The 23,635-nt window shown below is 41.7% G+C and overlaps 3 protein-coding genes and 1 long non-coding RNA gene across 4 annotated transcripts; 3 read left to right on the top strand and 1 right to left on the bottom strand.

Annotated features, from left to right (window-relative positions):
• Nucleotides 1-70: 70 nt before the first annotated feature.
• Nucleotides 71-14,963, top strand: LOC125764841 (uncharacterized). The gene is made up of 13 exons (XM_049429464.1): nucleotides 71-2,512; nucleotides 2,571-2,668; nucleotides 2,743-2,943; nucleotides 3,589-3,638; nucleotides 3,992-4,429; nucleotides 4,886-5,067; nucleotides 7,736-8,001; nucleotides 8,098-9,310; nucleotides 9,509-9,609; nucleotides 10,292-11,421; nucleotides 11,494-11,744; nucleotides 11,821-12,002; nucleotides 12,080-14,963. Exons 1-13 carry the CDS (start codon nucleotides 614-616, stop codon nucleotides 12,180-12,182), a joined length of 6,114 nt encoding a protein of 2,037 aa, XP_049285421.1. The 5' UTR covers nucleotides 71-613; the 3' UTR covers nucleotides 12,183-14,963.
• LOC125765172 (low molecular weight phosphotyrosine protein phosphatase 1-like) lies at nucleotides 3,528-4,568 on the top strand. Its single transcript, XM_049430085.1, has 2 exons — nucleotides 3,528-3,638; nucleotides 3,992-4,568. Exons 1-2 carry the CDS (start codon nucleotides 3,602-3,604, stop codon nucleotides 4,438-4,440), a joined length of 486 nt encoding a protein of 161 aa, XP_049286042.1. The 5' UTR covers nucleotides 3,528-3,601; the 3' UTR covers nucleotides 4,441-4,568.
• An 8-nt stretch (nucleotides 14,964-14,971) lies between the features above and the next one.
• Nucleotides 14,972-18,005, bottom strand: LOC125765027 (uncharacterized). Its single transcript, XM_049429870.1, has one exon. It carries the CDS (start codon nucleotides 17,613-17,615, stop codon nucleotides 15,900-15,902), a length of 1,716 nt encoding a protein of 571 aa, XP_049285827.1. The 5' UTR covers nucleotides 17,616-18,005; the 3' UTR covers nucleotides 14,972-15,899.
• A 1,767-nt stretch (nucleotides 18,006-19,772) lies between these two features.
• Nucleotides 19,773-23,430, top strand: LOC125765210 (uncharacterized). The gene is made up of 2 exons (XR_007418517.1): nucleotides 19,773-20,053; nucleotides 22,747-23,430. It is a non-coding gene; the product is annotated as an uncharacterized LOC125765210 (long non-coding RNA).
• Nucleotides 23,431-23,635: the final 205 nt, after the last annotated feature.

Here is a 23,635-nt window from a genome sequence, read left to right as displayed (position 1 = left end):
AATCTGCTCCGAAACAAAGCTTTCGTTCATAATGTTAGCACACACGTGCTTCTTGAAGTTCCATGTTGTTGCCACCTTTCTGCGCATGTGCATGGCTAAGATGAATTAAAGTAGGTATAAACATGGCAAACGTATTTTACCAACACTTGTGAAGCATAAAAAGCTTTAGTAGGTTGTCAATACGCATAGCACAACTAGCAGGACGTGAGAAAGGTCCGATTATTATACAAGTTCCAGCAGTGCAGAGTGAAGGAGAAAAAGTTAATCATTATCAAGTTGTTCAAAGTATTTGCCAATAATTGTCAGCATTGTTTTAAACGTAAAACGAAGTGAACGTATCTCCATATCATTAAGGGAACATACGAGTGATCTGCGCGTAAAAAATCAAATCCTTCATTGATTACATATGGTGGGATAACAATGAAGAAAGCTTGCCAACAAAATACGTCATTCTAGCGCCCACACAGCAGGGTACAGTTTCAGTGGCCGTCGCAGGATTCCGAATGAAATGACTGCAGGAAATTGAATAACTTCATACAAGCTTTAAGCGAACGTTTGCTAGAGAGTTCGATTTGTTACTGGTTTGAGGAGAACATTTAAGAAACATTGAATCATGTCCTCCATAGACATACGAATCGACGAGCCTCTTTCAATGGTGGACCAGGTTGACCAGGCATGCGTTGGAAAGGGTGCGGAAGAGCAAGAGTGTGGCAATTGTGGTGACGATGGCAACGTGGAAATAGACATGAAATTTGGGTTGTTCGTTGAAAATGAACGCTCAGTACCGCGGAATGTATCGGAAGATGAGTTCGATTTCGATTCTGCCTTCAGTTCTGAGTCTAACCAAGGACTCACGGATGAAAGTACTATCGACCATCACGACGAACGATCCATGCCGGATGGAGCAGTAGAGCGTGAACGGCTTAGATCACTAGAGGACGAGCATGAGGTCTTATCTTCGAACCTGATTGCACTGACATCACATTTCGCACAGGTACAGCTGCGACTAAGGCAGATCGTAGAAGCGCCGCCCCAGGAACGGGACATGCTGTTGAAAAATCTCGAAGAGTTTGCGTTTCTGGGCATACCGGAAATACAGCAAAACCCGGTTAAGCAAAACATTCCAGAAATCGTGGCCAATCTCGACCGTAGTCCTGAGTCGGTGGAAAATCTTCGTGAAAAGCAGCAGGAACTGATTGAGCAGCTGAAATCGCAGCTAATGGACCTTGAGCGGTATGCGTACGAGTCTGGGGCAGGTATTCTTCCGCAATCGATCCTCCTAGAAAAGCAGAAAGTCATCATTGAGGAGATAAAGAAAAAGATCAACCTAAACTTGAACGAGCTTGACCTGCCGCAGCTCACCTCGGAGGACCTTCGCCAGCAGGTGGACAGTGCGCTGGACGAGCTGGTAAATCCGCTGAAAATGAAAGAACAGCTGGTGACGCAGCTAAAGACGCAAATACAAGATCTGGAACGATTTATCGGTTTCCTGCAGACGAACGAAAAAGCGGAAATTAAAAAACGTTTCCTTGAGCAACAGCAGCAGCAGCAGCAAAGGCAACAGTGTACAGAGTTCTCTAAAGAACACGGCGGACGATCGCAACACGTGACAGATCATCAAACTCTTTCAAAGCCCGTAACATCCGGTCACTGTTCGACGAACCATGCTAGCAATACTAACCAAGCAGCAACCAAACGGGAATCGTTCAATAGCAAAGCTTTTGGTCTGATGGATAAGGCCGGAACTTTGCTGCAAATGTTTGCCCTGTCCCAGTTTAACTGTGGAAGTGAGCATCGGAGCAGTGAAGCAAATTATCAGTCAAAAATGATGGCTCGCACACGGCAAAACTGTTGGGGTGATATTCGAGCAAGACTGGAATACGACGTGCAGGAGATAGCATCATTGGTGCTAACGTTACAAAGCGAAATAGCACCGAAGGAAGCGGACCATAACGAGGAAGACGAGGATGATCCTAGTCGTCCCCGTCGGGGCAATAGGAAGAACTACGAGTTAACGCTGCTGGTTCGTAAACGTTTGGCAAAAACTATTCAACGTTTGATGCAGCATGGTTTGCGAAGCATCTCCGAAAGCGCAAGCCGCAGCCTGGTTCCATTCATATCGGGATGCTTTTCATCCACGGGAAGCAGTAACGGTGGAACCAATCATTCCAGCATGAGCGCAAGATCAAACGATGGTTTTTATCGAGCGGACGTAAGACGAAAGAGTACCGGAGCGACCACTACTGCACCGAAGAAACAGACAACGCAAGCGGAAGAGATGTCGAACGCGAACGTGGAAAACAATCTGTTTTCCCAGCTGGATGACGACGAAGATGATGAGATGGAGCCGCAGTTCGATAGCAATAGTGTGGACGAAATGCATGCTTGGGAGTTACTGCTGGTGTACTATAACATCAAAAATGGTGACCGTTACAACTCGACACCGGCTAGAAAACTGTCCGAAAGTTTCAACTTGGACATTGTGGATGGTAGACCGCTGTCGAACAAACAGGTATGTTATGGCCAGAAGTCATTAGATGGAATTCAAAATATCTATTCTTTCGTTGCAGAGTCTGCTTAGTGCTATTGGGTCGATTGTTGCATTGCATAGTCCCTACAAAAGGAGCTACGATTCGCAGTTTAAGGCATTCATATGTGCTGGACTGAAGTAAGAATCAAATTCTACATTGATAGTGCGTTGAGGCATTTACTAATTGAACAATTTCTTCCCATCTTTCGTAGCGCCCAGAAGTTAACGCAATGGCTATACCTTATTTTCCAGTGTAAGGAACTGGTCAGCTCGCATTACTCCAGCTGGAGCTATGTGGCCAACACAGGCTTTCGTGATGCTCTCAAAACTTTGGATCGCTTAACGCAGTATCGTTTCGATCTTCCAGTCGATTTATCGATTCGTCAGTTTAAAAACATTAAAGACGTTTTTATGTAGTTACTATTAGCAACAGACCACGTGGTGCGGACTCATTCCAGGATCTATTACCACGCCGTCCCAATACAAAATCCAGTTACTGTTTGGTTGCTGAATTATCCTTCGTACCTGTGCGGAGATTGTTCTACACATTTCAAACCATGCAGTGGGATTCCTTCCTTCTGCTAGAAACTTCAATAACAACATTCGCACTATCAAGTTCGTTAAACACTCGTTATGTATCAACAAAGAAATATATCTTCTGTGTGGGAGAATATTGTAACATACTTATCCAACCATAGCAAGGGGTCCATCACATGGCACGATGTAAGAGAAACAAAGAGAACAATGGCTAAGGAAGTGGAAAATTGTTTGAAAATATCATTAAAATGGACCTTATCCGCAATGCAAACACATGTTGTCCTCATACGTTATATACATTCGAATGGTTTGGCCTATGCGTAGAATCATGCATTGAATTTATGGTTTACTATCGGAAAACGAAATGTGCCACTATTTGTGTGTAAAAATTAGTAATTCCAATTTTTACTGCAAAATTTTTTATACCAAAGTGGTATTTGGGGATTTTTTTAACAATAGACACCCTGTGGTTGACATCTCTCCCGCGGATGGAACTTATTTTCAAAACATTTTATTTGCAGCATCGGAAGCAGCATGAGTGAAAAGAAGAAGGCTCTTTTTATTTGTCTCGGTAAGTTTTACGGGAATTGGTCTGTTATTTTTTCATTGGTTCATAACTGGTCCTACGTAAATGCCCTGACGTTAACCGTAGCCATAAAAGATTTCACGTAAAATCATCTACCTATAAGTGCTACCATGGTATATAGAGCTAATGTATCAATACTGTCCGGCTTGGTGATTGTGGCTTCTTGCCTGCGGGACACATAGCAGCAGACGGAAGTGAATAAGTTCCCTGAATTGTAAAGGAATTAGCGCATTCCAGGCTATGTGTTAACTTTAGAAAACTTTGCCAAATGGACAGAGGTTCATACAACACTATCAGTATCAGTCATGAAGAAACTAACGTACCGTTTTATGTTACAGGCAACATCTGCCGGTCACCAATCGCGGAAGCGGTGTTCCTCAAAACGATAAACGATGCTGGCGTTGCAGATCAGTGGGAAGTCGATAGTGCCGCTATAGGATCATGGCACGTAGGTCGAAGTCCTGACCATCGGGCTCTGGCAACAATGAAAAAGCACGATTTGCCGTACAACAATACAGCGAGACAAATTAAGAAAGCTGATTTTGAACATTATGACTACATTTTCGGCATGGATGGAGAGAACATCGCCGACTTAAACGAACGTGCACCTAATGGAGGTGGTAAAGCGAAAATATTGCTGCTTGGTGACTTCGATAAGCAACAGCCTGGCGCAATCATACGCGATCCTTACTATGATAAAGGCTCGGAAGGATTTGAGCAATGCTACGTGCAGTGTGTACGTTGTTGCGATGGCTTTCTGGCAAAGGTTCAAAAAGGTGAAATTTGAGGCATAGATTGTTAATGCAAATTGCCATGTCCCTTCAAGCGGTTTGTCGATCTTTAAATAAATCCTTCCGATTTTCACCCAATTATATGTAAGAAGTTTTGAATACACACGCAACTAAATGAGATAAAGATGTTGATATCGCGTTCTTATCGTAGCTGAGGAAAATTAACTACGCGTTGTGCAGGTGTCTGCAGGTTGGCCGTTCCAGACATAACCCTTTTGTTATTTTATGTTGAGAAAAGACAATGGGAATAATAAACAGCAATCGTTGAAGATATTTTATAGAAGTTTAGAGTTGGTCAGCTACATTCGCTTCTAACCGTGGGATAACGATTCGAAAGCATGACAAATGCAGGTAACTTCATCACCGCATATAGTATAGGGAATGAAGTACGTAAAGTAAACACACTTTTGTTTACAATGCAAGCTGTCAGTTGAGCAATAGGGATATTCCGTGGTGCTCGAACATCCGTAGTCTGGTGTGAAGCTCTTCTTCCGTATCACGATCGCCGTTGTCGTCGTCGTCGTCGTAGGTTTCCGTCGCCAAAAAATCATTGCTTTCCGGAATCCCAGAGCTGTGGAAAAGGTGCCAACATGAGTGTGGATGCGGCCATCCCTCCACCAGCGGTAAGTGATCGGTGTTTTTTACTGTGCGGGACGATGTCCTCCGCAAGTTGTACTGCACGTTTTTACACCCGGACCTGTTCGGCAAAGAAGTTGAAATCATTCTCGAAGTTTTCTCATTGTGTGCCACACGGTTCCCGTTCGAAATTTACATCGTACCGATACCTTGCTGTTCCGTCGCAATAGATTAATAATCCTTGATTTAAGGATCTCGATTAGTGCAGATAAAACATTCATCATGTAACAAAGAACGGCCTCCGCGACTGTCACTGATAGCATGAAACGGTGGCCCCCGTTTGTAAAGTCCTTCAAAAGCAATCGTAATTGGTCTTATATTCGATAAAATAGCTATAACATGTGAAAAATCACATTTTACAGCACATTGCTGACCATATTTTGCATGCCATACCTATCGAGCGAGCGACCGAGCGAACGCAATGTTTCGGTGCCGTCCGTTTTTTCTACCAAGTGTACGGTGGCTGTATTCGCTAATGTTAGCGATGCGAGCGACCGTACGAACGAGAAAAATGGCGTCCGGAGACTAAGTCCCACGTCGCTGTCTGCAGTGAAGGAAAGTTGAAAATCGAATATCTCCCATTTGGTTGGTCGCATCAAGCTGGGAGTTGGTGCAAAACGCGTTTCAGCAAAAATGCTACAATTGTAGCGTGGGTTGATTTTTTCGACATTTTTCGTCTAAGTCCCAACTTTTTTTGGGACTTAGAAAATTTTCCACTTTGCCTTGTGTTGCGGCGCACCTTCGCATGATGTGCCGTAGACACACACGGCATTACATGGAAAGCGATAAAGCAACTATACCGGGGCAGTTCGCTGTGTGTTCGACCGAAAGGTCATGAGCGCGACAAGATGAATAAGTTTTTTTCATAAAACGGCTAAGGATGAAAAGTACTTTTTTATCCATTTGTGTTCAAGTTTTGTGACGCATTCGATTGCCCCTCAGGCGTGCAGTACTACTACCGACTGTCTATATTTTCGCTATCACAAGAGAGAGCAGTGAAATGTATTTTAAAACGCTCAATGCACCACCATCGTTCTTCTTTCGACACAGAAGACAGTATACCTAGTCGGCGGTGGCTGGTTATTTTTCTTTTTCACGAAACTTGTTTGCGTGAACGAAGTCCGACCGCGGCGCGGTGCATTTTACTATCAGCCGAATGTTTTCTCGAAAGTGGCTTGAATGGAAGAGGAAGTATTTGCAACATGAGAGCGAATTAACACACGGTCGCGGTCGCGCGGCGGTGCTGGCATGAAATTCAGTCCGCACATAAAGCAAACGTTCAATCAAGGTGAATGGAATAAAATGCACAACGCATTGGGCAATGTGCGATATTCCGAAAGGAAATTCGGTTGTACGTATTACATGGTGCAAGTAGAAAAAAAAATGATACAACGTGGCCGGAACTCAAACCGTGCATTAATAAGTTTAGCATGCTAGAATTAGTGGAATTAGAAATAATATTTCTATTGTATTGTTTCTTTTTCTGGGACGTACTTGTCGTTTCATGATGCACATTTCACGCTTAAGATAAGAAGCTACACGGTGTGTGTGACCATCGATATGATGAAACTCTGTTTGTCTGATTCAAGCGAAATACTTGTATTGAATTTGATACCGGATGAAGTTTTCCGGTAGGGCTTGCAGAAAATTCCACTTTTTTTCTTCTTCTAACTGCTTCTTGCTGCGCTAGCCTGTCTATTTCGGCGCTAGATATAGTGGAGGTCTGGTCTCTACCATACCATCGTCCGGTAATTTTCGTCGTACGTCCAAAGGGGAAGTTTTGGGGGAATCAGCTGTTGATTGAATGCAGCATAGAACTTGTGCGCCGCAAGCATTGTACGAAGCACAAATACGCACACGCATTTATTTGTCGTGAGATAAAATAGAATATTTTTTGTGTGATAATTTAACACCCTGCTTTTTTTTGTTCAATTGCATGCTCCGTATAGTTCTATTTGCAGTAATACCTCATAGGTAAAATCCGTGACTGCGTGGCATAGCGAACACATGGATAATGACCGCATTTTGGTAGCACGTGTTAATCAAATGTCGAAGCATGAAATTTGTGAAGATGACGATGATAATGTTACAAGCATGATATTCGTTTGTGTTCGTGGCGTTTGATGTATCGAAGAAACAATCCACTTCCTGTAGAGAGTTTATATGTAGTTGCACGGAAACATGAAATGAATTGTGAATTTCCTGTTGAAAACTTCGGAACGGTATGTTGGTTATCTTTTTTTTTTACTTCTTAAGAACGGCCTGGCCGTATCAAGAATGTTGTGCATCTGTTTTGGTTAGTTTTAACTAGTTTGATCGTTTTACTTTTGTTTGTTGTACAATGGTACTCAATATCGCCTGTGATTACAGATGAGTGGCACGAGGATTATTTGTCTTTTTCCATTACTTCTTCATTCGCTTTAAAAGTAAGTACTTCTTGTTGTCTATATGTGAGCAGCGAGAAATGTATGAATACAGACGCGTTTTAGAAAAAGATTTTATTTTTAAACTTGTCTATTCTGGTATATATCGCGATTTGTTTCGGGGGCACAATTTGTTTCGAAAGATAAGATTTTCCTTTTGCAACATACTTTCGTGGTGAATGGTGAACATACAATGTACACGTTTTTCTTTGTTTCGTTTTTTTTCTTAAAGGATTCCTCCAAGGTGATGAATGGAATGATCGACCGGCCAAACGGAGTGAGCAACGGTCATTCGGGTAGTGGAGGTGAAAACGGCGATCGTCATAAAAGTCACAAAAGCTCGAGCAAGGATAAGCATCGAGATAAAGATCGAGACAAGAACCGCGAGAAGGACAAGCATCGCGATAAGGATCGCGATCGAGATAAAGACAGGAACCGCGATAAGCACAAGAGCAGTAGCCACTCGTCATCCTCGAAGAGCGGAACCAGTTCATCAAAGTGAGTTTGAGATCCAGTAATGCGAAGTGCAAAGTATTTGAATTTTTCCCATCTTAACAGGTATTAACGATTTGAAATATGTTTAAACTATTTTAGGGATAAAGAGCGATCAGATAAAGAGAAAAGCAGCTCTCACAGTAGCAGCAGCAAAGATAAGGAAAAGAGCCACCATAGCAGCTCTTCGTCGCACAAAAGCTCCAGAAGTGATAAGGACCGTTCGAAGGATAAAGAACGGGACAAAGACAAGCATCGCTCTCGAGAGGATGGCAAGGATCGGAGCGATCGTGAGAGGAAGGACAAGGAACGCGACAAAAGCAGTCGCAGCGATAAGGACAAGGACAAGGACAAGCACAAATCATCTTCTTCTTCTACGTCGAACAGCAAGGACAAGGAGCGAGATAAAAATAAGAGCAGCTCCAGCAGCTCCAATCGGGACAAAGATAAAGAAAAGAACAAACATTCCAGCTCGAAGAGGGATAAGGACAAGCACTCTTCGTCGTCGTCCTCCTCCAAGCACAAGGATCGTCGTCGGGAAGAGAAAGATCGCGAAGATGGTTCGACCGAGGTGAAGGTCAAGGAGGAACCGGATTCGGGTCCGAGGACGTTCTTAAACGGCGAAGGTCATATGCTGCAGCAAAATGACACAATGCTGAACAATCGTGGAGGTGCGACGGGTAAGGATCCGATGGATGTTTCGCAGGCCAGCTCGTGCGATTACTCGATGTCACAGTTCCGTGCTGATGAAACTCCTTTTCCATTGAAAGCCGATACTACGGAATATAACAATGCTTCCAATGAGGATGGCTATTATGAAGAGCATGAAGAAGATGAAGGAGATGAAGAAAGTCGTTACAATGATTTTAACAACGAGAACGGTCACCACCAACAACCGCAGCAGCAGCAGCAGCAACAAATGCATCAGCAGCATCTGTACCAGCAGCAACAGCAGCAGCAGCAGCAGCAGCAAGGATATTTTGGTGGAATGCAACAGCAACATGAACAGTATCAGGCGAACGTGGCCGCGATCAAACACGAACAGCCCGATATCAAGCAAGAGCGACAGGAGGAATCCGAAGATGATATTCCTCTGTCCAAGCGAAAGAAAAAGGATGTGGACGAAGGGTATGAGGACGGTGGAAAAAAGAAAAAACTGAAGACGGAGAAAAAGGACAAAAAGAAAAACAAAAAACGCGCATATGACTCCGATGGCGATGCGAATGACGACGATGATGAGGATACCGATAGCAAGAAGAAAATTAAGAAGACGAAGATCAAGAAGGAGCCACCAACGACACAGAGTGCAAAAAAGGTGAATGACCTATCATGTGTAATGTTTATCGTACATGTATCTCGCCGCCAACACATTGCAGCTCTCGTTGATAACATTTGCTGTTCGGGATGCTGCAGTGTGTCTGTGGTCGGCAGTTAAGCGCTGGAGTGTGCCAAATTACTAACGCCATCGTTCGTGTTTCTATTCTATTTTTCTGCTGTTCTAAACGATACACAGAACATCAAGCCAGCCGCCAGGACTGGGGCAACAGCCCAATCAAGTCCGACGAAGGGTGGAAGGGTAAAGAAGGAAGAGGACGAGCAGGAAGTGTGGAAATGGTAAGTTTGGTATGCATTTGAGTCGCCGAAGGTGTTGCACTGTGTATTGATTGTGGATAGTGGAAAATGGCTTGTTTTGAAAACACCAGCTCAGACGCATTGGCCGGCAAAATACGGCACCGGCGTCTGTCAATAGCTGTGGAGAAGGTGTTAGCGAGTGCGCAAGAAATGTGAATTTGGAAAGTGAAATGTATCGTGTGTGCAAGCCTTTTCGTTCGGTAGTTCCTGTACCCTCCACCATGGCACAGAATGGCGCTTTTGAGAGTTAGCTGTCATGCATGCCCATTGACAGGTCGATATTTTACATGCAGTTCCCGTCGAATGAAAAAGTGTGTTGATGAAAATTTGCCCTGTAATTCTAGTGAATGTTGTCTGCTTTCCGTTCAGTTTTATCTTCCTATGCAGTGTATCGTGATGGATACCGAATATGCATTGATTCGCGTAGAACACTATCGCGAGTATATGATTTACGTTCACGTGTAATCGTTGACCGCGATTGTCGGTGGAGTTTTCATCACAGTGCAATATCTCTACAGCGGGTGAAAAAACGTTCGCATGTAGTGAATAACCAGAGAAAATTCAACCGGTGTGCGAATACTATACCACTTGTGACGCAATATATTCGTTAATATTGTTAATGTTAATTTGTTTTCTTTTCCTCTAAATGCGACGCTCTGTGTAGGTGGGAAGAGGAAAAGCGTGACGATGGAGTGAAATGGAAGTATTTGGAACACAAAGGGCCCGTATTTGCACCAGCGTACGAACCGTTACCCTCGAACGTGAAGTTCGAGTACGATGGTAAAGAAATGAGGCTTTCTCAGGATGCAGAAGAGGTAGCAGGATTTTACGCACGTATGCTGGATCACGACTACACTTCCAAGGCAGCATTCAACGATAACTTTTTCAAAGATTGGCGCAAAACGATGACACATCATGAGCGAGAACGGATCACTGATTTGCGAAAGTGCAACTTCCGTCCTATGGCTGTCTACTTTGCCGAAATAGCCGAGAAAAATCGAAATCGCACGAAGGAAGAAAAGGCTGCGTTGAAGGCAGCGAATGAGCAGCTGACTAAAGAGTATGGCATTTGTCTGATTGACGGGCACAAGGAAAAGATAGGCAATTTTAAAATTGAACCTCCAGGCCTGTTCCGTGGCCGTGGAGAACATCCGAAGATGGGGTTGGTGAAGAGACGTGTCATGCCCGAGGATGTCATCATCAACTGTGGAAAGGATAGTAAAATACCGTCCCCACCGCCAGGCCACCGATGGAAGGAAGTACGCCATGACAATGCCGTCTCATGGTTGGCCTCATGGACCGAGAACGTACAGGGACAAGTGAAGTATATTATGTTAAATCCAAGCTCGAAGCTGAAGGGCGAAAAGGATTGGCAAAAGTACGAAACGGCTCGTCGTTTGCTGAAGCACATCGATCGCATTCGGGAAACATACCGCGAAGAGTGGAAGAGCAAGGAAATGCGTATCAGACAGCGTGCCGTAGCTATGTACTTCATCGATAAGCTTGCGCTGAGAGCGGGCAATGAGAAGGATGACGATCAGGCGGATACGGTCGGTTGCTGTTCCCTACGTTACGAACATATTGAGCTACACAAGGAGCTTAACGGCAAGGAGAATGTGGTTGTGTTCGACTTTCTCGGTAAAGATTCCATCCGGTACTACAACGAGGTGGAGGTAGAGAAGCGTGTATTCAAGAATTTGGAGCTGTTCAAGGAGAACAAAAAGCCTGGCGACGACCTTTTCGACCGATTAAACACGTCCGTAGTAAACGAATATCTAAAGGGATTGATGGATGGTATGTAGAAACGATAGCTACACCTGTGTATTTTCTTCGTTTACTAATTTCACTATTCGTTCTTCGTTACAGGGCTTACTGCGAAGGTGTTCCGTACGTTTAACGCATCTTACACGCTGCAGAAACAATTGGAAGAACTAACGGATCCTAATGCTTCGGTTCCGGAGAAGCTGCTCGCTTACAATCGTGCTAATCGTGCCGTGGCTATTTTGTGTAACCATCAACGGGCTGTCCCAAAAACACACGAAAAAAGCATGGGCAACCTGAAGGAAAAGATTCGCTTGAAGCGCGAACAGGTTGACCAGTGTCAAAAGGAATTGAAGGTATGGAACGGAAATGGAACGGCAGATGGTGTGAATGCGGGCGAATTTATCATGATTGTTTCTTTATGCGTTTTAGGATCTCAAAAAGAGTAACGTACGTGATCCAAGTGCTTTCGAAAAGAAAAATAAGCAACTGGAAAGACTTAAAGAGCAACTGAAAAAGCTGGAGCTCCAAGAAACGGATAGGGATGAAAACAAGACGATTGCTCTTGGCACATCCAAGTTAAACTATTTGGATCCACGCATCTCTGTGGCTTGGTAAGTATTGATTTTGCCAATGAGAAATGAACAAAAAAATTAATCATTATCCTTTTTTGTTGTCTGTTTTCCATCAGGTGTAAAAAATTCGGCGTCCCGATAGAGAAGATTTTCAATAAGACACAGCGTGACAAATTCCGATGGGCAATCGATATGGCTGACGAGAACTACGTGTTTTAAAAAGCTCGAATGCAATCGATGTCATCGTGTGGCGGATGTTTCCCTCCCCGTTGCCTCGTATGTTGTCTGTCGAGATAAAGACATCGATCATACGCCATTGTTTTCGTACTACCCTTCCCTGCATTAGGTTGTATCACAACCTACAGAATCGGGTCCGATACAATGGATCGATGGATGGGCGGAATATTACTTCCATAGAAATTTGGGGACGCATCGGATTCGTGGCAAACGTTCACTCACTCGTCATGAATCGCAAATGATTGCAAATCCAGTTGCAATTTAATACTATTCATATTTTTATTTGTTAAGATTTGAATGTAACAACCGTTGGGAGGGATTGTTCTACATGCCCGTATCGTAGAGTTCTCTTCATGTTTATAGATCGTTCAGAGGATTGTGGGGCGGATTATCTTTTATGTTAAGATATAACTTGTCACTGGGGAAAAGAGCGTGACGACCATTACTATATCCAAATTTGCTAGCGTAAAACATAAACATATGTTTGAGTAACTAAACAAAAAATGAAGAAAACAAACAAACGTACCCAAATGTGGTAACCTGATACGGACTAGTTTCCTAATTTGCGCATACATCGTGGCAAACGATGCATGCAACTAGAACAAACTTTGGGAGGTCAAACCTAGCCTTAGTCGTATATTTGAAATTTTTGTGAAATTCAGTGCGACAGTGCTTGGTAAACGTAAAGTGAATGCCGTGTAAAAAGTTACATTGATAAGAGTGAAATATTATGAGAGAGATAAGGAAAGAAGGAATAATGGAGAGAACTAGGGAAAGAACGAGCGAAAAAGTTTAATTTATTTTAGTAAAATTCCATCAATCAAACTGCTCGACTATCTCTCTGTAAAAGCATATGAAAAGTTTTTTTTTGTTAGTATTGTAAACATCAAATCATTCGGTTCGACAAACATCGGAGTGTTGATAGTTGGATTTTAATTTGTTTTCGTGCTTTTTCTCCGATTCTTTTCCTACCAATAGCGGATACGGACCTAAGGTAGCCATTTATGTTTCGGAACTGGTTTTGATTTTAGTAAAACATAAAGCAGTTAGATAAATTAACATAAACGGTACAATCGATACGCGGTGCAGTAAAAGATGCCGCTGCGAAAGATGAGTGAATGTTTAGTTAGAGTTAAACGTTTGTTTAGGCGCGTTTCATGTCTTTCCGTACATGGATTTGGTATTGGTGGGAAACAAGAGGGCACCACCTTATGTTCTCTCGGTGAAATTCAACAAAACGCCCGTGTGTTTGTGTTTTTTTTAAAAGAGAGATAAATCACCTTATCTCTAGTAATACTTGAAATGCAATAAGTTCGGTATGTGGCACGCATTCTCTTCCGGCAGATAAACGCATCAGTGCATGTGTGTGCACTTGCAAAACGTACACCACACTCTGATACGTTTGCAAAATCTGCACAATCATTTTATTTTAAGCTGTAGTATTTTAGGCGTAGATACTGTTTTGGTTTGTAACACGATGATAATAGGGAGTGCACTCAAAAAGCAAAAGAATTCAATGTAAAATACTTTGATAGGATAAAGATGACTCAAAATATATATTAAAACACAAACACAACCACGCATCATACTGATGGACCGCATATGATTTGACGAGAACGAACGAACGCGATCGGATGGAAGGGAGATGCTAGTTTTTAAGTAAAACACAGTGCCCACAGTGGAGGAACACGTTGGAGGAGGAGGAGGAGGAGGAGGAGGAGGAGGAGGAGGAGGAGGAGGCATTATCTTAGCATTGAACACGACTGCCTAACACGTCGAAGACTACAGAGCGAACGCATCATCGGAATGTATTGCAGCAAAAAGGCCGATGTTTTTGTGTTACATAGTTATGAAACAAACATTTGTCGCATGCATTCTCAGTGTCACTGTTTCGATAAACCATGCTCTTCATGCATCCATTTTTCCAACCCCCCCTCAACTAACCACACCCACACATAACCATCTTACTGAATAAGGGAATAGTGCGTGACACGAGAGTTAGCTTGTAATAAGCGCGAGACGGAACGTTTTGCTGCAAAAAAAGAAAAACAACAACAAGTGATAAAGGGCGGTCGGGGCTGCGCTGCCGATTAGATCTTCTTGAATTATTCCCCTCACAGTCCCACATCATATCCACCAACATTTAAAACAGTTTTGTTTGCAATATTTTTTTTTTAATTTTTAAAATGCTTTACTGTGAATGCGTACCGATCGAATGCATGGATCGAACGCATGGAATCAGCGGAATACAGCTATAGAGATAGAGTAGAAGAAATAATATGCAATTACTAGACTTCAATTCAGGTACGATCATAATCGTGCGAGAAACTGAGTGATGATGATGATGTGCTGCCGTAAAGTACATTGGAAGAGGAGGAACAAAACAAATCTACCACCACCCCATACATTTTATGGCGAAAGTACCGCCGAAATAGGAGAAATAAGGAAGATGAGGAAAAATGGCACATAGTTATGAACAAGGTGTTATAGTGAAAACGAATGGAAAGGATACAACTCTTGACGGGATTTACGACGAATGGTGGGAAATCAGTGAGCGGCACAAAGCGCGAACCTTACGTGCACGTGCAAAGACAACGGGATACTGTAACAGTAACAGATGGGTAAGAAAATGTATAACAACAAAACAAAAACAAAAAAATACATAGAAACATATTGAGGAGAGAGAAGCGCGAAGGGCTGATGAATGATAATTTGAAGCAGATAATACATGATTTAAATAAATAACAATTAAGTGAAAATGAACTCTATGTTTACACTTCATCTAAACATTACAATAGAGGAACACTTCATAAGCTATTTCACTAGAGTCGTTATATTTCTTGTGTACCAACAAACATAATAATGAGATTTGATGTGTATAGTTGCGGTTGATCGAGGAAACGCAATAACCCAAACCTATTTAACTTTTCTACTAAACATGTCCAAGACCTGATCTAGATGTCCGACAGAACGACGAAGAACTTTACTACTACTCCTCAGCTATGTCCTGGGTCAGACTGATCTCGGTGTACTCCTAACAACTGATGTCTTTTGCTGTGTAGAATATAAATCTTGCAGCCAACCATACGTTGTAGTTCTCAAGAATCTCAACTTGACCACATTATCGGCATCTAAGTAAGTAAAAGCCTGAAGTAGCACGTCAGGCTATTCCCGTCTGATCGCGAATTGATGTCTATTGCCATTACTAACCATGCTATACTTTACGAATAAGACAAGTGGAATATCTGGAGAGGCTTTATTCGTACCTCATACTCGTCTTCCGGATTTCCAATGAATTCTATAAGCATTTCGACACATCTTTCAGGAAATCCTACTACACCATATTTTTTTGTCAATAATTGTTACGTAAATTCCAATTTTTTCCGATGCATTGAGTGTAGCTCCAGACATTAGTCACTTCTTGCAATGAGAAATCTCATACTAAACTCTCTTTTTAATGGTTATGTATTTAGGCACTTTTCGTACTATTAATAATTAATCCAATTTCTTTTACACATTTTTTTCAGACTGATTCATATCCCTGCGTGCAAAGGTATTAAGAAGTTCCTGAACTCTGAACACTGGCCTGACATGACGTTACATGACGGTACTAGAAAGAAAATCGACTACTGCATTACTAGCTTTATTTGTCATGATTGGAACATTTGCCTGTTAGCCCCCACCAGTACCTCGATCCCCTTACGGGACTTCGTGGGAAATGTGATGCTCGTAGTGAATCACCCTTTCATCTCCATCCGAACTAATGGATACGGGCGTTGACTTTGTTTGACCACGCCCGGAACCGGTAACGAAGCTGCGGAACGAAACCGTCCGTTTAACGGTTTGTTTTTCCTTCGGTGGCGCACCGCTGGCACTTGCTGCCGGTGGGTCCAGTGCCGTCAGTTCTTTCCGTGTCAGGGCGACAACCTTCTTCCGCTTGCGCAGCTTGCCCACCATCGAGGGCGGTGGCCGGACGGGCTCGGACGCGACCAGGCGAGACTCTGAAACGTACATACACTCCTCGTGATTAACACCGGCCGCATCCGTGCACTGGTAGCAGGTCAGTTCGCCGTCCTCCATCCGCTTACCTTTGCGGCAGTTGGACCAATCGCGTGCCTTGAAGTCTGCCAGCACTTTCGCCACCTCGTCCTGGTCGGCGTAATCCATCACGTAAATGTTACCGTCATCCTCCTTCACCGGGAGGGTTTCGCTGTCCGCTACCTTCAGCTTCATGCTGGCACGGTTCGAACGAAGATCCGTCGGTTGGTACCGATACCCACCACCATTCGTGGCCGATTGGTGAGGTTTCGTGCGGAGCGTTGGTTTACGCAGTGGACGTGTTGGAATTCGTCTCGGCGTTAGTGTGGGATGTAAAGTGGCAAGAACATCCGTTTGCCGTTCCGGGCGTGTTTCGGCACTCGTGTGTCCCCCTTCTGCTTCATCCTCTTCGTCGTCGTCCGCACCTTCCGGCTCGGTCGCCTTTGCCTGGTTCTTCGGGTCATCCTTTTTGCTGTCGTAGTTACGCTCCTTAACGTACGCATACTTCCGGTGGTGTGGTTCGGTTGCGTAGGCACAACTTTCCGACGCACTGTCACTGGCCGGATCGTGACAGACGCTACACACCATACCGTCCTTCTCGTACGTTCGACAGTTTTTGGGATCCTTCGCCAAGCGTCTACTTTGCTCCTCGGATTCCGCCTTTATGCGCTCGTAATCCTCCGAGGAGGAATAGTCGAACCGATCGAACTTGTAATCACCGTCCTCGTCGTCCTCCTCATCGCTGGCAGCAGGCTTTTTGGAGGGTTTCCTTGCACTCGGTGCCTTACGCTGTGGGGCCGACTTTTTGCGCTTGCTGTCCAAATCGTCAAAGTGTTTCGCGATAAACTGTTCGTACCGTTCGGCATAATCTTCCGTATCGTCGTACCCTTCGCCCAAGTTTGGCTTTTCATTCTTCTCCTCCTCATCATCTTCATCGTCGTGTTCCTCGGATAGGAGTTCCTTTTCCTGTTCCCGTTTGCGTTGTTTCGATGGCTTCCTTCTTAGGCGGTTGGCACGTTTGGCTCGCGCCGGTATAACTTCTTCCGGGGAAATGTATGAAGGATCCAGAGTGAATGCGGGCGTCGGTGAAATTGGACGCAGGTTGGCTAGATTGTAATCGGTGTGAAACACGTGCTCGTCCGGTTCGCCATGATAAAAGTACGATCTTTCATCGAGCGGTAGAAGATCACGTTCGATATCGTGCCGATACTCATGATCGTAGTCAAACTCGGGTAACAGCAAATCGTTAACGGGTGATAAATGTTCGAAACACTGCACACTGCCGAACACAACCGAAAGCAGCAGACACACGATGGTACTCCACTTGCTTAACACCAAGGGTAAAGCACTTGCCCGGTAAGCCATCCCCAAAAACATGGACAAGAGCTGGGTTTGAATTTTGAATAGAGACCTTTGCTATTAAAACGGTAGCTAGTTAGTAGCCTTCAGCACACGAAGGCCATTTTCCAACTGACTTCAGAGCATGCTGGGGCAGGTGAATTTTATAAGTGTTCCGAAATTGTCCTACCATTAGCGGTTTAACAAATCGCACACCGTCCATTTGGTGTTAAATAATCAATCGACGGGCGCGAAGAAATGTGCACGAAACGAGGGAGAAAGGAAAACAAGGCAGGGAATGATCACAAAACCCCGAACCAAAAGCAGGCGATGATTTGTCGTCAAAACGTTGCAATGGTGATGACGGATACAATCAAATTAAGGCTTTTCACAAGTGCGTCAAACCTATGGAAAATGGAATTTTATCGGTGTGTTAATAGAGGTTATATGATAGTTCAACTATCGATTAAAACTTTCCTAATTGTACTAAAAGTTCACTAAAAATATAAACACATTCTTCTTCGCGAAAGTATTGTATTGCAAAATTGTTTAAACTTTAATAAGTTTACTCAAATTTTTGTTGTTCGATACCCTTGCTGTATCTTAGCCATTTTTCACTTCAAATTCGGAACTGATCAAGCATATCCTTCCACCCTCGCTTCATAGTACACCAACAGCTGCTACAACACTCCAGCGTAATGCGTCGGTGGCAATGTTTGGAACACATTTGGTTATTCCACTTTTTCCCTACTTGTTACTCGTTACGATTCGTACCAGCCCCGAATGCTTTTGGTGACAAATTGATTGATCAAGCATGTTCGCACAAATCAGTCGAAGACAATAGAAATAGAGACGAAGAGGAGAAACGCCAAGGGGGGAGGGGCGTTCCGCATCAGCTCAATCGTTGCACCGATGCATCACCGCCATCATCATCGTCGTCATTCACAGTAGGCTATGCAAATTGGTGGCAACTAAATGGTGCTAATCGTACCACAACTGGGGTACACTGGAAAATCGGGAATAGTAACAGAAGTAGTATATGTTGAACCGTATCTGTTTTTTTCTCGAATGCATGCTTTTCTTTTCATCCATTTTACGCACTGATTGCAACGAAATCGAAAGTGTACGTTTTTATGCTGTATCTTTCCCTTCTTTCGTGTCTATTTGCAAGAGAAGTGGGATTTTTTTTTTATTTGTGTATGAAGTTACTTGACTTGACATGATTCTTGACATCAAATGCAACATGGTATGGTGCTGGAATTTATGGTTTAATCTTGAGACGTACCCACAAACACGTGCACGACCTTATTTGTAGTTTTTGGGGAAAGTATGAGCACCGAACGAAGTACTTTCACTACATTAGAAGGTATTATTTGGTCCCAACAAACATACCTCCCAGTGTTTTCCGGACTCTTCTTTCTCTATTAGTGTTGCTGCCCCTTTCTGCAGAGTTTGGATCCGTTGATGCCTCGTTATCTCCTTCAGAACGGCTTTAGATGACTAGAGATGAGAATAACAACTCTTTTTTGTGAATCAACTCAGAGTGAATGATTCGTGATTAAGAGTCAGCTCGTTTAACGACTCATTTCGGAGTCATAAAAACCCCGGCATAAACGAATAAGTTAAGGTTCGGTCATTTTACTCACTCATGAGTTTAAACATGTAGCCGTGGTGAGTCGAGTCGCAAAAAGAGTAAATATGTGAGTTGAATCGAAAATGTTCGAGTGAGTTGAAACAAAAATGAGTTGAAACGAAATACCCAAACTAGCCAAATGAATATACTGCTCGCTCTACCTCAAATCAAACCTGCATAAGTGAACAAGCCGGCTAGTCTGAAAGACATGAAACGGGATCCGCCTCTGCTTAAGAGATTGGCAAACATATAGCATTTTTTATTTTTTTTTTTCGTTTTTCTATTCAAAGCATTATTTGAGTGAAAAGAAACGTATTTCAACCAATTCGCATTAAAATAAACCAATTTATTAAATTTTGCTAAATTTCCCAAAAAAAAACTAAGGCTAAAGCCTTACCAAATTTTCATTTTTTTTCAATTTTTTTAATTTTTTTTATAAATTTTTTACTCGTTTTTTTTATTTAAAGCATTATTTGAGTGAAAAGAAACTTCGTTCAATCAATTGGCATTAAAATTCATCAAGTTTATTTTTTTTTCAAAATTACTCAAAAAAACGTAAGGGGTAAGCCTTATGAAATTTTCGAGTTGAAAATTTTTTTCTGATTTTTTATTCTTTTTCTTATTTAAAGCATTATTTGAGTGAAAAGAAACTTATTGCAACAAATTCGCATTAAAATATATCACATTTAAAAATTTTGCTACATTGCTCAAAACTGAGGAAAATTTTACATTTTCTCAAACAGGGTATGGAACTTGGTTCCTCGAATAACTTCTGGCACAGACATCGGAGGGCATGGCCGTCCAAGAAGAAAATGTAGCCATTGGTGTCATCTATTGACCACAAGTTAAAGTTTAGCGATCCGTTGGATACCGACCGAGTTATAGCCAAAACTTGGCGCAAAAATGAGGAAAATTTTACATTTTCTCAAACAGGGTATGGAACTTGGTTCCTCGAATAACTTCTGGCACAGACATCTGAGGGCATGGCCGTCCAAGAAGAAAATGTAGCCATTGGTGCCATCTATCGACCACAGGATAAAGATTGGTGATCCGTAGGATACCGACCGAGTTATAGGCAAAAGTTGGTGCAAAAATGAGGAAAATTTTCATTTTTTTTAATTTTTCTGATTTTATTTATTATTTTTCATTCTTTTTTTTATTTCAAGCATTATTTGAGTGAAAAGAAACTCATTGCAACCCATTGGCATTAAAATAAAACAATTTAATTTTTTTTGCAAAATTTCCCAAAAAAATCGTAAGGGGTAAGCCTTATGAAATTTTCGAGTTGAAAATTTTTTGAATTTTTTTTTCTGATTTTTTATTCTTTTTTCAATTTAAAGCATTATTTGAGTGAAAAGAAACTTATTGCAACAAATTCGCATTAAAATATATCACATTTAAAAATTTTGCTACATTGCTCAAAACTGAGGAAAATTTTACATTTTCTCAAACAGGGTAAGGAACTTGGTTCCTCGAATAACTTCTGGCACAGACATCTGAGGGCATGGCCGTCCAAGAAGAAAATGTAGCCATTGGTGCCATCTATCGACCACAGGATAAAGATTGGCGATCCGTTGGATACCGACCGAGTTATAGGCAAAACTTGGTGCAAAAATGAGGAAAATTTTCATTTTTTTTTAATTTTTCTGATTTTTCTAATTATTTTTCATTCTTTTTTTTATTTAAAGCATTATTTGAGTGAAAAGAAACTCATTGCAACCCATTGGCATTAAAATAAAGCAATTTAATTTTTTTTGCAAAATTTCCCAAAAAAATCGTAAGGGGTAAGCCTTATGAAATTTTCGAATTGAAAATTTTTTGAATTTTTTTTTCTGATTTTTTATTCTTTTTTCAATTTAAAGCATTATTTGAGTGAAAAGAAACTTATTGCAACAAATTCGCATTAAAATATATCACATTTAAAAATTTTGCTACATTGCTCAAAACTGAGGAAAATTTTACATTTTCTCAAACAGGGTATAGAACTTGGTTCCTCGAATAACTTCTGGCACAGACATCTGAGAGCATGGCCGTCCAAGAAGAAAATGTAGCCATTGGTGTCATCTATTGACCACAGGATAAAGATTGGCGATCCGTTGGATACCGACCGAGTTATAGGCAAAAGTTGGTGCAAAAATGAGGAAATTTTTACATTTTCTCAAACAGGGTAAGGAACTTGGTTCCTCGAATAACTTCTGGCACAGACATCGGAGGGCATGGCCGTCCAAGAAGAAAATCTAGCCATTGGTGCCATCTATCGACCACAGGATAAAGATTGGCGATCCGTTGGATACCGACCGAGTTATAGGCAAAAGTTGGTGCAAAAATGAGGAAAATTTTCATTTTTTTTAATTTTTTGATTTTTTTTATTATTTTTCATTCTTTTTTTTATTTCAAGCATTATTTGAGTGAAAAGAAACTCATTGCAACCCATTGGCATTAAAATAAAGCAATTTAATTTTTTTTGCAAAATTTCCCAAAAAAATCGTAAGGGGTAAGCCTTATGAAATTTTCGAATTGAAAATTTTTTGAATTTTTTTTTCTGATTTTTTATTCTTTTTTCAATTTAAAGCATTATTTGAGTGAAAAGAAACTTATTGCAACAAATTCGCATTAAAATATATCACATTTAAAAATTTTGCTACATTGCTCAAAACTGAGGAAAATTTTACATTTTCTCAAACAGGGTAAGGAACTTGGTTCCTCGAATAACTTCTGGCACAGACATCGGAGGGCATGGCCGTCCAAAAAGAAAATGTAGCCATTGGTGCCATCTATCGACCACAGGTTAAAGATTGGCGATCCGTTGGATACCGACCGAGTTATAGGCAAAACTTGGTGCAAAAATGAGGAAAATTTTACATTTTCTCAAACAGGGTATGGAACTTGGTTCCTCGAATAACTTCTGGCACAGACATCTGAGGGCATGGCTGTCCAAGAAGAAAATGTAGCCATTGGTGCCATCTATCGACCACAGGTTAAAGATTGGAGATCCGTTGGATACCGACCGAGTTATAGGCAAAAGTTGGTGCAAAAATGAGGAAAATTTTCATTTTTTTTAATTTTTCTGATTTTTTTTATTATTTTTCATTCTTTTTTTTATTTCAAGCATTATTTGAGTGAAAAGAAACTCATTGCAACCCATTGGCATTAAAATAAAACAATTTAATTTGTTTTGCAAAATTTCCCAAAAAAATCGTAAGGGGTAAACCTTATGAAATTTTCGAGTTGAAAATTTCATAAGGTAAACCTTATGAAATTTTCGAGTTGAAAATTTTTTGAAATTTTTTTTCTGATTTTTTATTCTTTTTTCAATTTAAAGCATTATTTGAGTGAAAAGAAACTTATTGCAACAAATTCGCATTAAAATATATCACATTTAAAAATTTTGCTACATTGCTCAAAACTGAGGAAAATTTTACATTTTCTCAAACAGGGTATGGAACTTGGTTCCTCGAATAACTTCTGGCACAGACATCGGAGGGCATGGCCGTCCAAGAAGAAAATGTAGCCATTGGTGCCATCTATCGACCACAGGTTAAAGATTGGCGATCCGTTGGATACCGACCGAGTTATAGCCAAAACTTGGCGCAAAAATGAGGAAAATTTTACATTTTCTCAAACAGGGTAAGGAACTTGGTTACTCAAATAACTTCTGGCACAGACATCGGAGGGCATGGCCGTCCAAGAAGAAAATGTAGCCATTGGTGCCATCTATCGACCACAGGTTAAAGATTGGCGATCCGTTGGATACCGACCGAGTTATAGCCAAAACTTGGCGCAAAAATGAGGAAAATTTTACATTTTCTCAAACAGGGTAAGGAACTTGGTTACTCAAATAACTTCTGGCACAGACATCGGAGGGCATGGCCGTCCAAGAAGAAAATGTAGCCATTGGTGCCATCTATCGACCACAGGTTAAAGATTGGCGATCCGTTGGATACCGACCGAGTTATAGCCAAAACTTGGCGCAAAAATGAGGAAAATTTTACATTTTCTCAAACAGGGTAAGGAACTTGGTTACTCAAATAACTTCTGGCACAGACATCGGAGGGCATGGCCGTCCAAGAAGAAAATGTAGCCATTGGTGCCATCTATCGATCACAGGATAAAGATTGGTGATCCGTAGGATACCGACCGAGTTATAGGCAAAATTTGCTACAAAAATGAGCCTTATGATATTTTGAAATTTTTATATTTTTTTTATTTTTTATAAATTTTTTACTCGTTTTATTATTTAAAGCATTATTTGAGTGAAAAGAAGGTTAGTTCAACCAATTCGCAGTAAAATACATCAACTTATCAGCGTTAGGAGCAGTGGTAGATCAAACTTCTCGGAGGCCCTAAGCGGAATGGTAATTGGGCCCCAAAACTAAAGGATCTGTAGTGCATAGATCCACTATGACCGATCGGAGGAAGCGCCAAA

Source organism: Anopheles funestus, chromosome 2RL (genome assembly GCF_943734845.2).
Source record: "Anopheles funestus chromosome 2RL, idAnoFuneDA-416_04, whole genome shotgun sequence".
Taxonomy (NCBI): Eukaryota; Metazoa; Arthropoda; class Insecta; order Diptera; family Culicidae; genus Anopheles; species Anopheles funestus.
This window is presented reverse-complemented; position numbering and strand designations above follow the sequence as displayed.

Bases quoted from the DNA above. Each gene is read 5' to 3' on its own strand.
- LOC125764841 (XM_049429464.1), top strand. From the start codon at position 614: ATGTCCTCCATAGACATACGAATCGACGAGCCTCTTTCAATGGTGGAC. The intron at 2,513-2,570 runs GTATGTTATGGC...CTTTCGTTGCAG, and splicing joins GACCGCTGTCGAACAAACAG to AGTCTGCTTAGTGCTATTGG. The intron at 11,745-11,820 runs GTATGGAACGGA...TATGCGTTTTAG, and splicing joins AGTGTCAAAAGGAATTGAAG to GATCTCAAAAAGAGTAACGT.
- LOC125765027 (XM_049429870.1), bottom strand. From the start codon at position 17,615: ATGTTTTTGGGGATGGCTTACCGGGCAAGTGCTTTACCCTTGGTGTTA.
- LOC125765172 (XM_049430085.1), top strand. From the start codon at position 3,602: ATGAGTGAAAAGAAGAAGGCTCTTTTTATTTGTCTCG. The intron at 3,639-3,991 runs GTAAGTTTTACG...TTTATGTTACAG, and splicing joins GGCTCTTTTTATTTGTCTCG to GCAACATCTGCCGGTCACCA.